This window comes from Motacilla alba, chromosome 1 (assembly GCF_015832195.1).
Source record: "Motacilla alba alba isolate MOTALB_02 chromosome 1, Motacilla_alba_V1.0_pri, whole genome shotgun sequence".
Lineage (NCBI taxonomy): Eukaryota > Metazoa > Chordata > Aves > Passeriformes > Motacillidae > Motacilla > Motacilla alba.
The window spans coordinates 63,491,845-63,506,709 of record NC_052016.1 but is presented as its reverse complement, the minus strand read 5'-3'; the positions used below and the strand labels follow the sequence as shown (position 1 = coordinate 63,506,709).

General features: G+C 39.4%; 1 protein-coding gene across 3 annotated transcripts in view; it reads right to left on the bottom strand.

Annotated features, from left to right (window-relative positions):
• Positions 1–978: 978 nt before the first annotated feature.
• The window catches only part of ZC3H13 (zinc finger CCCH-type containing 13), a 46,268-nt gene continuing 32,381 nt past the window's right edge, over positions 979–14,865 (bottom strand). The window contains exons 13-20 of one of the 3 annotated variants that reach the window (XM_038134187.1): positions 13,324–13,867; positions 12,541–12,644; positions 11,050–12,069; positions 9,558–10,067; positions 6,407–6,562; positions 5,600–5,800; positions 2,317–2,480; positions 979–1,741 (exon numbers count right to left, since the gene is read on the bottom strand). In XM_038134187.1, the coding sequence (XP_037990115.1) occupies positions 1,571–1,741; positions 2,317–2,480; positions 5,600–5,800; positions 6,407–6,562; positions 9,558–10,067; positions 11,050–12,069; positions 12,541–12,644; positions 13,324–13,867 (2,870 nt within the window). In that variant the 3' untranslated portion in view covers positions 979–1,570. The remainder of the gene's footprint in view (positions 1,742–2,316; positions 2,481–5,599; positions 5,801–6,406; positions 6,563–9,557; positions 10,068–11,049; positions 12,070–12,540; positions 12,645–13,323; positions 13,868–14,865) is intronic. The other 2 variants (XM_038134208.1, XM_038134198.1) reach the window with 2 other exon arrangements.

The window sequence follows — 14,865 nt, the reverse complement described above, 5'->3', positions numbered from 1 at the left end:
GACCAGCTGACCTCAGCTGCTCCTCCTATGGCATCCCCTCAGGGCCCTTCACTATCCTCACTGTCCTCGTTTTGGACACTCTTTAATAGTTTAATGTCTTGTTTATATTGTGGCACCCAAAACTGCCCCAGCACTCGAGGTGAGGCCGCCCCAGCTCAGAGCAGAGCAGGACAATCCCCTCCCTTGCCCAGCTGGCAATGCCATGCCTGATATACCCCAGGACAGGGTTGGCTGCCAGGGCACCCCTGACTTGCCATCAACCAGGGTGCCCAGGACCCTTTCCATGGGGTTCTCATTCCCCAGTCTGTCCATACTTCCAGGGCTGTCCCATCCCAGGTGCAGAATCTGGCACTTGCCCTTGTTGAACTTCATATGGGTGGTGATTGCCCATCTCTAATTTACTGAGGCCTCCCTCTGCCTTGCAGGGAATCAAAAGCTCCTCCCAACTTAGTATCACTGGGAAGCTTACTTAGCCCTTAATGAAGATGACCATGAGCACAGGGCTGAGGATGGAGTCCTGTGGAACCCCACTAGTGACAGGTCAGCACTCTGATGTCACCCCATTCACTATAACCCTGTATACCTGATCCATAAGGTAGTTGCTCACCTATCGCATGATGTGCTTATCCAGCTGTGTCCTGGATATCCTTTCTGTGCAGGATATTTATGAAGGATATTTGAGAGACAGTACCAAAAACTTTACTGAAATCCAAGAAGATTATATCAACTGGCTCTCCTTGATCAAGCAGGTAGGTTACCTTTGTAAAAGGAAGTCAGGTTTGAAACACAGGTTTCCACACAAAGCCCTGCTGGCTGTGACCAATGATTGTGCTCCTCTTCAGATGTTTTTCAATATGCACCAGTCAGTCCTTTTTGAAAGCAGGCAGCATTTCCAAAATACAGTTAGTCTCACAAATACAGACACCTAAAACTGGTCATAAATAATTTCTTCAAGTGGTTTTTTGTTGGTTTTTTTTTGTTTGGTTTATTTTATTTAACTTTCTCTTTAATCAACAAAAAAGGGAGCCTTAACCGACTGGACTAGGTTTTTGTGCCCAGGAGGAATTAAAGGAAATTTCCTTTACATTAAAAACCTACGTTAAAGATATCAGAGGCTACTATAAGAAAGGGATTTGGAAAGAAGAAGACAAACAGACTCACAGCTGTTTAACAAATTTCAGAAGTGCACTGAGGGACCAAGGTGGTAGTGGAAATACCCATTCATAATAAGGAAAAAGATACGACAACAGTTTTCCTCAGTTTAATATCATTTGATGTAATAAACTGCTAAACCCAGACATCTTCACATTATTACACTTGATGCACCATAAAACAGGTTTATGTTACAGTGTAAGGTTCAATATTACAAAAATTGCAGAGACCTCCACAGAGAAGTCTTAATTTTTCACTCCTATTCACATCTAAACCCAATACTCTTAACTGTGTACAAGAGGAATATTTCCTTTCATCTTCTAGAGCCGTTTTACAACCACCAGTTCTAAACAGCAACACCAACACTGGTAGTGAGAAATCAACTCAAAATCAAGGAAGTGCCACTGCAGCCATCTCCTCAAGTCACACACACTTCCTGCTGGAGAGCTGGCTGTGGAATTTTGCTGTCCTCTGTCTTTTCCTGCCCAGGAAGCTGGCACACAGTCTTTCGTTTGAATAACCGTAGACTCAACCGTAACAAGTCGCTGTCCATTGCTGCAGAATTTGTGTAAGTTTGTTTTGTTGCACCCTGTTGAAATTGGAAATGGAACTTTAAAAAAGGAAGAACTGAAAACAATGTCTTTTAACATGCAAGCAGGGAAATTAACCTCAAGTACTCTCAGTAATTACACGTTTAATCATACTAATTGTACCACTAGAAAAGACATGGAGGATTAATGATTTTTCTACTAGCATACAAAATCATAAAACCCACTGCAGAAGTTTTGATTTTAACTTGTATCCTTACAATGCTTATAAAAGCACATGGAATCTTAAGCAAGAAAGTCATTCAACAGTTATCTTTGAAATAATATTTTACCTAATTATTTTTATTATGTATTCTCTAAATATAGAAAATGTATCTCCAAAATTTAAACACCAAAATGGTAAGAAACAGGAACTTGCTCTAGTCTCAAACTTAAATTAATCTCTCATTTTCCATAAAAAAATAAATACCCTCTCTAAATAAAAGTCAGTTTATTATTTAAAGGACCAGATCTGCTTCAGAATAACAAACACAAAAATTATCTCCCAGAGAAAAGCTCTGCTTAGGGGCATCTGTGTTCCCACACTTTGACCCAGCACTGTAAGCAGACCACTTGCCTTTTCATTCTTCATGAGCTGCTTACGAATTGCAGAATCCCTGCGGAAGCACAGCGCTTTGCAACAAGGACCCAGGTTGCTGAGAAGACCTGCTCTCTCTTCTTTTCGCCGAAGTGCAGCCATGTTCAGTGCTCCCAGTTCGTGTTCAAAAAGGTTTTCTGCATCTAGAAGGAATTGAGATTTGCAGAGATCAATATACACGTGGAATTTTTGAACAGCACCATACTGTCATATGAATTTTCTTAATGTTTTACTATTCGTATTTCTGCCTTCTAAACAATATCGAGGTTTGGAAAAAAAAAGAGCATTTAAGTTTATAAGATAACATTAATAAATCTTTCACCATTGAAAGGAAAGGATGGATATCCTTGTATTTAGTTTCAGCACTGGAAAGCAATATTGAGATAGGAATCACTGGGAAGCCTAAAAATCAAGTGACAGCTTCGGACAGAAGACGGGTATGATTTATGGTCCGACATGTGACAGGCAAAAGGTGCTTGTTTACCATTTGCATGAATCATAAAGTGGCCCAAGTTTCACTTCTTTGCAAGACATCAGGTAACTGTGCTAGTGTCAACACTGTTTTTGTATGGCTATGCAGAAGTGAAATACAACTATCTCGAAGAATTTTCTCATTTGTGGTGGATGAACCTGGAGAACAAGTCAGCAGCTGCCAATAGACTACCCCTTCCCACTGGCTCACCTAAAGCATTTAACAGAACTCAAGGTGGCAGGACCAGCCCTTCAACACATTTACTGACCAGTCCTTCAACGCATTTACCAGAAGAAACAGTGTGCAGAAAGAACACTGTTAGAAAAGATAGATTCTGAGGTCAATCTTGCCCTGCAACAAGTTTGTTTCTATGAAATGCAAAGACAAAAAGAGCACACAGGGCTGGACCAGAGCTCATTGGTTTATAGCCCTTTTGCAATAAATAGGAAGATTATCAAGTAACAGACAAAAAGCTGGAAAGGTATGTGGCTGAGTCCAATCCAGCTGATCCAGCTGCCTCTATATAGTAAAGCTGGGTGTTCAGCAGAGAATTTAACACCTCACTCAAGATGTGAAGAACCCTGGGGAAAATACAGCAAAGCAAAAAAAAAAAAAAAAAAAAAAAAAAAACCACAGAAGAGGACAAAGATGCATTTTTTAAACCACTCAGAACGTGGATGAAACCCACGTTCTGGTAGTTTTTAAACAAGGTGAAAAGAAACAAGAAAGTTACATGAAATGAAGGACAGGTTAAAGAGAATGGCACTGAAGTCAAAGACAACATCAATGGACAATCAAAAAATGGAAATAAGTGACAAGACACAAAAAGGCCAGTTCAAAGGTAACATGGACAGCTTGCAGAGTCTTCTCAGATGCCAGATGCTTGCTGAGCATATCTGGCAAGTAAGCAAGTCCATATCCTTAGAGGAACAATTGCATACAATAGAGGGAAAGTCAGCTAAAAATCTCAATACCATCACATCACATACTACAGATTTTTGTTTCCAAAGAAAAAATAATTTAAAAAGCACACCCTGAAACAAGGTATCATTTCCGTACTTCCTGCATTTAATAGTATTACCAGAAATATTTAGATTTATTCCTCAACAAGAACAAAGATGGGAACACCAACCTCAGGAATAAGACAGGGAGACAAATTATACAACCATGAAGTCCAGAATGAAAATGCTACATTTTCACTGTTACACACATTGAGCACACCTAGCTCAGATTCATTCAGTTTTCAGGACACCGTATTTGTGCCTTTCTTTAAACTATATGTGCTGTGCCTGTGTAATCTCTATACAGAGAACATTCACCTGGCAGACTGCAGAGGAAGTGCATACACTTGAAATCCTACTGGCAGTGTAGGAACTCTGATGTGTGAGAGACTGCACACACACACCAAAGGGAAATCAAGAGAGGCACTTCAAATCCCCCATCCTCTCCAGAGCAAGGTTCTGCTGAACCCAAGTATACTTAAGACAGTCCAAAGGCAGTGCTGGAGAGCCTTCTATCATCACTAAGGACTTTATTTCTAGGGAAGCATGCAGATCGCTGAGATTAGTTCAGGTATCATTTTAAACAGCCAGGTGGAGTGATCCTGCAGTGCAATTACTGTTGCAAGAAATTCCTGGTAAGAACTGTTGAAGTATACAGTGAAATTAAAGCTTACAGGGAGAGAGACACAGTTCATACCTTGACTATAGCTCAGGAAGACTCAGTATTTTATTTGACGCAAAAAAAAGCAAAAAAAAAAAAAAAAAAGCAGGAGCAGCAGTAACAGCTCACGAGTCATATAGTTAAATGATTTCAATGGCTCACATTGATGCAAACATTGATGGAGATTAGCACAGCTAAAAGTTTTGGATTTCTTTCCCCCCCCTCCACTAATCTGAGGCTGTGAGGTTCTCAGAACAAGCCAACTGCATAAAGAATAATGTAAAGTGAGAGGCATTGTTTCAAATTAAGAACTAGAATTTACAGAGTAAAAAAAAAAAAACATGAGCTCCACAGATACTATTATTTACAAGCCACAATTTTCTAACATTTAGATCCTGCAATAATTTGCATAAAGGTCCTATAGAAAGCAAATGTTTCACAGTCCCTAAAGAACCATTCTATCATGCAAGTTGTTGCAAGCAGCTCTACTGGTCCCTGAGATGTGAAAGAGAGAAATTAGTATTCCTTCTCATGAAAAAGCCCTGCCCACACTCAGAACTGTAGTAAACAGCACTAGTACAATTGATGCCTATCCCATTTGTCATGCATGTCTTATGACATATACTTTGTTCAAATTCCAAACCTGTAAATTATTGTGTTTCCCACTTTTAGTAGAATATACATATTTAACTTAGTGCCTTCATTCTGATCCAAAACCCCTATCTATGAATTCTAGAAAGGATCCTTAGAATGAAAATAAAAAATCTTGTTTCCTTTTTGAAATACTACTACTATGTAATAATACAGTTCACTGGAAAATATATTTAGCTCTCTAAGAAACTGCTAATACACTTTAGGCTAGGAAAGCATGAATGGTCCCACAAAAAGAATATTCCACTAAGATAAAATCAATTTTGTGTTGTTTATTAGTCTAGACCTCCTCACCATTGCTAGAATCAAAACACTAATCTGACAAACATGCTGCTGTATCACATTTCTGTAATTTTCACACAATACTCATAATACACTTTTCTGTGGTCTTTGAAACCTAAAATAATGAAGTAATGCACATTTCATAAGGACTTTTTCACTATACAAAAAAGACAGTTTAATCCCTGCAGAAGTTACCTTTAGGTTTTTCTAACACTCTCTGGCACGTCTCTTTTATTTTGGTGAAGAGTTCTGGTCCTGCCAATCGCTTGGAAATGCCAACTCTCAACATAACAGCACCTGGTGTGAATTTTAAGAGTGCAGCCCCAGGCTCACGTGGTTCTTTTGGCTGCTTTGGCATAAGACTGGACCAGTCTACATCTATAACATCCACTGGATCTGCAAAAACATCGACAGAGAATGAGTTATCACATCACCACCCCTTACTACAGCTGATTAATTTCACATGCTGTGCACACAGCTGTCTCCTGAAAGCAATATATATTAGATGAACATTGTTCTGCAGACCTCTTGGACCTTTCATGTGAGAATGTCAAAACTCACTTGGATGGGTGGAAAATGGCAAAAATACAAAAAAAATAGAAATAAAAAGCTATGTGGATTAAAAAAACTCAACCCATGCCTAATATTCTGCTTTATTTTTACTGCAATCCCTTTGTGAAAGGTTGCTCAGATCCTGCTTAGCCAGTAGGTTTGGGGATATTACCTACGCGTTCAGAAAAGTCACAGTACAACTGAACATGCTAAGATGGATTCAAATTAAAGCTAGTTCAGAAAGCTAGGTCATACAGCCCAGATTACCCAGCTTAGGTACAATTAGGCAATTCCATTCTTCCCAATGCACTTGGAAAGCATTCAAGCACAGACAGAATCTGCTCACAGACTGCACTCCTAATTCAGAAATACTGTCAACATCACAACAGCATTATACGCGCACTGATCTAATCTTTATATTCAAGTAATCACAAAAGGGGGTTGATATACTTTTACCAGGCATCTTCTCATCCTCCTGTTGATCCTCACGCTTTTCAGCATCACCTGCCAGAATTTCGTCCAGTTCATCATCACTGATAGGCTCGTATTCTCCAGCACCAGACCCCAGTGACTGCACATCGTTAGTCTTTGTTTCATCCTCTCCTCCTACAGAGACAGATACATACTGTAGCTTTAAAGCAATCCTATTTGTTTTCTACACATGCTGTACACTGCCTGAAGACAAAAAGGCTTAGCAAACTAAACTGTTGGCTTTTAGGAACAAGTATATTCAACATAAAAACTGGTATTAACCCAGAGAAACAGTGAAGTTTTACCTCCCATACACAATGTGGCAGTTTGAATTTTACATACACTGGTCAATTTTTTTGGTGCAGTATTAGTCTAACTGCTCAGAGAAGGCCATTTTCACAACATACATGTTGATTATCTGATATCTGACATGTAGTTTATAATAATCTAAGTCAGTGCCACTAAGTCTTTCAGATGCTTTAGCACATTAATCTAAGATCAGGATTTGTCCAAAGGTCCTAAAATAAGTAACAAAACTCCAAAACACAAAAGGTAACATGTATCCTGAATGAAACAATTATGTACAGAATTTTAGACTCTTTGTAGCAGTCACAAGAAGTGCTTTTGGAAAGCTATGCCAAACTTCTCTTAGTTGTTACCCTCCTTTCCATCCACATACTATCTGCATACACAAATACGTGAGCTGTATGTGGAAACATTCCTTAGGATCTGTGAACACCAGACACTCAAACACTGAATTCTGCAGTTCAAAAAAGGGACATCCTCTCACCTCCAAGACTGAAAGATCTGACTCAAGTACTTAAAAATTCCATTCCACCAAACTCAGGCTTTATTACAGTTCTCCACCATGGGTACTAACAATGAGTTGTGCCACACAAACTGGACAGAATTTACAGGGATCCTCCTCTGTGGATGACTATTCTGATACCTTCCAGCTCCCTTAGCCAGAGTGAAACTGCTTCCCTTTTTAGTTCCCCACCTGTTCTTTGGGGTTTTTTTTGACTTACCTTAGTGGGGGAAGAAAAAGTAGTCACCTCAACTAATCTAAAAATCAGCAAGGAAAAAGCAAGGAAAAGACAAACCAGTAGAGCATAAACAAACTACTCAGACCATGTGGAAATGCTCTGGAGGAAGCATATAGCATCTTAGGCATTATTTAAGCCCACTCCTAAAGCAAACAAATTAGGTTTAAAACATTAGGATAATTTAGTAATATCCTGACATATTAAGACAATATACCACGGTAATTTGCCCAAGTAAATGCCACATACCTTCCTAACATCAGCCCATCTAACAAGTTTTCTAACAAGTTTTTCCTTTTTAGAAAGGAGAATAAGGTGATCCACACTAGATTTCATTTTGTGTCTTATAACTTCAAATATTCACTGCCTGTAAGATCCATCTGCTCCATCCACACTGATGTACCAGATACACTAGTTCACCAGTACTACATGCCTGGACCCATTAAAAATTTACTGTATTAAGAAATTTAAAAGAATACAATTCATAGTTCTCGATATGTAATTTAAAAAAATTATTTAATATTTTGAATTTCAAGTAAAAGTTTGATAATTTCTAGACTATCTTTCACCACTCTAATGTAGAAGTGCACTTTTATATTAATTCTGCATTAAAAACTCAACACATTCATCATCTGAATGGAGCAATGTAAAGAGGAGTTACAAAGTAATGAAGATAATGAAATACACTAAACCTTAAAAAATCATAACCATGTTATATAGAATATGTTATAATAAAATGGAACGCCATCTAATATTTTACAAAATAGATTTTCCTAAAAAAAATAAGAAATCCTAAATATACCCTAATGCCCTATGATAACCTGCAGAGACTTTAGAACACAACCTTTGAAAAACAGACAAAAGAATACACATCAAAACTGAAAGGCTAGACCTAAGAACACATTTAACATGCACAACCAATATGGTTACAGGTGCCCTTTTGGAAACAGGTCATGTACCCAAGAATGGCCTTTCACTACCTCTTTTCTCAAGTTACATGGTACTCTCAGATTTATCACACCATGCTTTTCCTCTAGTTTAAAAATAGTTAATTCTGTCTATTGTAGCAAAATCAGGCTTTTCCAGGCTCATTTCAAATACTATCTTTGTCAAGTGCTTCCACTCCACAGATAATCTCCTTAAATGAAACTTTCCCAACAGGATCTCTCAACTCTAAAGACCACTTTGTGAGTAATCAGGCACAAGACCTAGGAACTAAATATTCCTCACCATGCTCTTGAGACAGCATTTGATTCAACTGCCCAAATTAACAATGAACACTACAGGTAATGCTTACTAAGAATGGCAAACACAATGAGCATAACCATAATATATGCCAGTTACTCGAAGTTTAGACTCTTTCTTTTATGTTGTTCATGTAAAAGCACTTCCCAACTCTCTATTCTTGCAAAGCTCAAGCTTCTAATCCATGTGACAAACTGTTAGGAATTTGTCAGTGTTTGCCCCTTTCTAAACACACTTACCCTAGTACCATTAGGGCCAACAAAATGAAGCTGCATTTTCAGCTGGTATTACTGAGATCACCTCAGATAAGGTTAGATCTGGAAAGATCTGTAAGATTACCTCAGGAAAGGTATTTTTGAACTACTGTGCCAAGCCATACATATGTTTCACCTACTAATCAGACAAACAGTTTTATGATAACTGGGCTCTGGCAGGAAAAAAAAAACCAAGAAACAGTTCCAAGTCCACATTCTTTTTTTTTTTTTCCACTCATTACCTGTCACTCCCAAAATAAGAAATAGATCTTAGAATGATATAACAAGGCAATTAAATTTTGGTGCTTTCTTTTAGTAAACTGCTTAATCAGAAACACTGCATTTTGGTGAAATTATCTCAGATGGTTTATGCTTCTTTGCCTCAAGACTTCTCTAGAAATTAAAGAACAGCCCTAACATAATTAACAATAAGGAAGATGCTCATCAGATTTCTCTCATTGTCTGCTTACACAGCAGAGAAGCTGAAGCCAATAAGCCTTTCAGTAGAAAATTATTCTATTTAGCACTATGCTAAAAGAGAAAGAATAAAACACTTGTCAGTCCATGTTCTTTCCCAGAATAGCTCACCTTCTAGACTCTCTACCTTTTCAGCCTCATTTCCATCTTCAAAGCCTTGTAAAGGTCCTAAATCTTTGTCTGTTTTCTCCTTCTCTGAAGCCGCGGAGTCCCGGCAAACACCATCAAACTCCTTTTCGTGATCTCTGTCCAGTTTGGTTTCACTGTGCTTTGTTGACTCCTTTTGAGAGGAGATGTCAAGAGTTCTCTCTCTCTCTCTTTCAGCAGGATCTGGCAGCTGTCGGTCTCTCTCTCTCTCCAGCTCCCGTCTTTTCTCCCTATCCCTCTCTCGCTCCCTGAGTCTCTCCCGCTCCCGGCTCCTTGGCCAGTCTTTGTCCACATCTCGGTCCCAGTCCCTCTGTCTCCCCTCTCTCCTGTCTCTCTCTCGTTCTCTATCATGTTCATGTCGATCTCGATCCTGAAGCCTTTCCCTGCTATCAAAGGACCCGGATCTGGAATGAACCTGACGATCTGACTCAGGGGAACTTCTTCTTGAGCTGTGGCTTCTTGAATCTTGACGATCTGCATAAAAAATTATATATATAAGTATGACTATGACACATAAATGTAATACCATTTTACTAGACCAAAGCATTTTAAAGATTCAGGAATGAAAATACACTTCTCAAAAGAAGCATCTTCAAATTAATAATGCTTTCACATTGCCTTAGAAAATTTAACCTTACTTAGAAACACAAGGTAACTTTTCCCACTTCCAAAAAAGAATTTTAGTGGCTACTTTCTACTATGAGAGAAATCAACTGAAGGTATACAATCTTAACTCAGGAATATAGGCATGGGAAAAAAAAAACCAACAAAAAAGAATTAACTCAAAATTTTTATAACATGTCTTCTAAAAGCTAGGAATGCCTTAGTTAACAAATGATGAATTTCAATAATAATAATTTCAGGCATGTAACCATGAGGAGAACAGAAAGCCAAAGTGCTTTTGGAAGAAGATATTTTTGTATTGATACTGTTTCAGTGTTAAAATATTTTACCTATTGTTTTTTTTCCACAGCAACTACACACATTAAAAAAAAAAGTGACTATTTCAATTTACAGTGAAGATGATTTCCATGTGCACTAAAAATATGCCTAACAGGAGCCATAAAAAATTTACCTCATTTTGTATAATTTCAGTGCAAAATTAACACTAATAACGAATTTAAGAACATTATTTAGATGACAAAACTACCTCAATGTTCTGTTAGCACAAGCATTTTCTGTATGAGGTTTTTCTGTCCTACAATTTACTTTATTCCCCAGACAGCATGAACCCAATCCAACGGAATGTTTTGGTGTAAACAAAATGGTAATCCTGCCCACTGAGAATCAGCTTCTCAAATATGTTAACACTTGCAGAAATCTTAATTCATTCTAGCTTTACAATGAAATGCAGACAGGACTTCCTTCTCCTGTCATACTAATTAGAGCCACGAAGAACAATTTGAGACTTGTACACAAAATGATAGGTCAGTCTCATTAAAATATATCTTATTACCTGAAGATGTGCTGCGACTGGGTTCCCCTCGTTTCAGCTGATCAATTCGGGACTTCCTTTCAGTGATTTCTAAGCTTTTCTTCTCCCTCTCCCTGTCCCTCTCCCTGTCCCTAGAGCTACTGTGCAGGATCCTCTTCCGTGCAGTCTGATCGTCTCCACTGCGATGCGCTGACTCATTGGAGGGGGATCTAAGCCTGCTGGAGGCATGGCTCCGATTGCTACCGAGGCTGCTGCTGCGCTTCTGGTCCACAGGCTTACGGTGTGGTCCATCCTCTATGGTAACATGAGGGGCTTCCACCTTTTCTACTCTCGTCGTCCTGTGACTTTTTCTATGGGAATCCTCAGTGGTTCTTTCTGGAACAACAATGTCACCACGTTCAGGAACATCTTCATCTGACCAGTCACTAAATGTTGTATCTTCTCTTTTTGGGGGGACTTCTGCCACTGCTTTTTCAGGTGGTGCTTCAACTAATTCTTCTTTAGTAACAGGAGGGGTTCTTGGGCCTTTTTTCTTTTTATGATGTGGAACAATTTCTTCATCAGAAACTTCAGAATCACCCTTGGATCTCTTCCGCTTCTTCTCCACGTTTTTCCTTTTTTGACCTTTCTTAGGGGAAAAGACCTGGCTTTCCTCAGTTGCTGGTTCATTAGCGTACCTTTCCACCCCACTATCATCATCTTTCTTCTTCTTCGTGGCCTTTTTCTGTATCTTAGATTTCTTCTTGCTGTCATCATGCATTCTATCAGAAGCATCTCTTTCTTCAGAAGGACGGTGTCCAAGATTTTCCTGAACCCTGGAGCGGGAGCCTTCTGAAGCATCTGGCTGCTCTCTTTGCTTATCTGCTGAAGAAACCCTCTCTTTAAACTCCGGTTCTTCATAGCGCCGGGAACTTTCCTTTCTGTCCGATTTACGCTCCTCTTCTTTCCAGCGGCTCTGCCGCTCCTCTGTGACGTGAGAGGGGCTCAGTGACCGGGATTCCTGTGGCCGCACAACCTGGCTCAGGAGTCTGTGCTTTTCATCTGTACAATGAGAAAAAGAACATTCTTTTCTAAATGAGAGGGAAATGAGAAAAAGAACATCCTGTTTTAAGAAGAACATTTTTTCATAGCCTTTATTGCGTAGGAAGAACATGTGAGCATTTGCTGTCTTCTGCATGCCAAAAAAAGTGTCCATTAAAACACATAACCCATTACTTGAGTTAGATTTCTAAGGTTTTTCTACTGCTGCAGCAGCAAAAGACAATTTCCAATTTGGTAAACATGCATCTTACACAGAAAACATGGAAGTCACTATCACCTGGCAGACATAACACATAGTGACAAAATGAAGATAAACGACAACTAAAGATTATGAAAAATTGTAATGCTCATAAAATATGGAGAACAGTTACAAAACTTTCCCCATGTTTTTTCTGTTTAAAATTGCAAGTTATTTTCTATAGACAGAGGATAACCTGTGTCCAGCTGCAGAGAGAGCCCACTCTCACTTACTTTTATCATCTCCACTGTTGTAAGCATCACTATCAGGAGAATGATCACGGCGACGTTTGGGTGACTGTCGAGGACTTGGACTGCTTTCATTTCTGTGGCGCTTCCTGCAAAAAGAACATGCACCATGAAATTTCTTCAGGATGCTTTGACTTTGTCATCAGTACAATCCCTGAAGTCTAAGCACCTCATACAGAAGACATTTAAGGGTGTCAGGAAGTTCTGTAGTTTCCTAAGTTGCCATTCCAAGTAACAGCTATGCACTTAAAAGAAGCACAACACAACACTGGGGATATTTTTCACACCTTCACTGGTAGCCTTTTGGTGTTGGAAATTTGGTAGTGCAAAGGGTAATGCATGTTCCAAAGAAATTTAATTAACAAAGTCACAAACCCTGACCTAGATGGCTGCTATTTGAATTTCAGACTATATAATGTATCACAGCTTTCTACTACGTTTCCATTAGTGACTGTATTATTAAAGTCAAGACAATGCAAGCATACATAAAAAGGAAAATTACATTGTCCAACTCAACTCATAGCTCATGAGCAGTTCCATGATGCAGCACTAACAAAACACTGGAATAACTTCACCAGGATAGTACCAATTTGGGGGCTACCAGCATGTGCCACACAGATGCAGGGGAGACAGCTCCAGACCACGCCTATGCATGAACAGGTTGTCCTCTTCCTTAAGATACTCCCTTGTCTACTAACTTACCAAATTCAGCAGTAAAAGACTGCCTTTTTTTTTTCTTTGACTGAAGTAACATTTAGATCCACTCACTTGGATTTTCTTTCCTCATGGACATCTCTTGAGCCTCTTTCTTCTCGAATATCTTCTCTCTTATCCCTGCGGTCTTCCCTTCCTTTTTCTTTGTCATCCCAGTCTCTCTGGCGGTCTCTTTCTTTGTCTCTGTCTCGACCTCTCTCCCTTTCGCGCTCCCGCTCCCGATCTCTCTCTCGTTCTCGCTCCCTTTCTCGCTCCTCCCGCTCTCGCTCGCGCTCCTTCTCCCGCTCCCTCTCCCGTTCCCTTTCCCTGTCATGGTCTCTGTCTCGGTCCCGCTCACGGTCCCTGTCTTTGTCCCGCTCTCTGTCCCTCTCCCGTTCCCGAGCACGATCTCGTTCCAACTCTCTTTCTTTCTCCCTCTCTCTTTCCCGGTCTCTTTCTCTTTCTCTCTCTCGGTCCCTCTCCCTTTCCCGCTCTCTCTCCCGGGCCCTTTCATCTCTCCTGTCATCAGACCGATCCACCCTTCGCTCCTCTCTCCTCTCATCCCTCTCGAGATCATCACTCCGTCCTTGGTGCCGTACTGGTGAGCTTGCTCTCTGATCTGCAAACAGAAGCAGGTTTGATTACCAAGTGCTAAACGGATATACACAGCTTCCACTGCACTAATAAAAAAAGAGCCTTTGTCTTGACAATCTAGATCTTGGTTTGCATCAAATGAAAAGCAACTCCCTGCAGAAACTTGAATATTCCCTTGGGGGAGGAAGGAAGACACAAGCAGAACTAATTTTGAAAGAATTTTTCAACATTTAGGAAGTGGGCTTTGCTTACTTAACCAAAAGTTGCCAAAAAAATCCTTACTTTTCTACCAGATTTTTCCGAATGGCTTCAAAAGACAAATGTATGCCTCACAATGTAGCTATTACTATAGCATTACCCAATGATTCCTAATCTGGTATAAGATCTTAAAAAGCTGGGAATGGCATGCATAAGAAACGTTAAGACTTCTGTACAAAGATTTTACTTCCTAAACCTATTAGAAACCAAGTACTTTACAAGGACTCAAGCTGTTAACAACACAGAGTAAAAGTTTCTGCAAAATTAGAAATACTGGCTTGTCTCTCACGAGATCCCTGCACAGAAACACACAAGCAAATCTACAAGATAGGGAGAGGTAAAGATGAGATAGGGGAAGCAGAGCTACCAGAAGTTTTAATTTGTGTTCACTGCAGAGTCTTACAGTTCAGAATCTGAGTTTGCTGTTGCTCAGACAGTGGATTGGAGTCAGAGGGAAAACTAAACATGCAGAAAATGACTGATCCAGAAGGACAGTGAAATCTGATTTGTCCAATTGTATTTACTCTCCACAGACTTATCTAAGTATTCTTCATTATATTTTGGATATTTTTGAGCATTTCTCTAAGTTTTGACTACTTCATAGCAATTTCTATGCTCACATTAGTAGTATCTGAGTCACAACAAATCAATAAAACTATTTTCCTGCAACATATATATAAAAACACTACACAAAAGAAGGAAAAAATGGCATGAACAGAGATTGGTATTTCTCGGTCCATTACTCTGAGGCTGAGTGCACTTTGC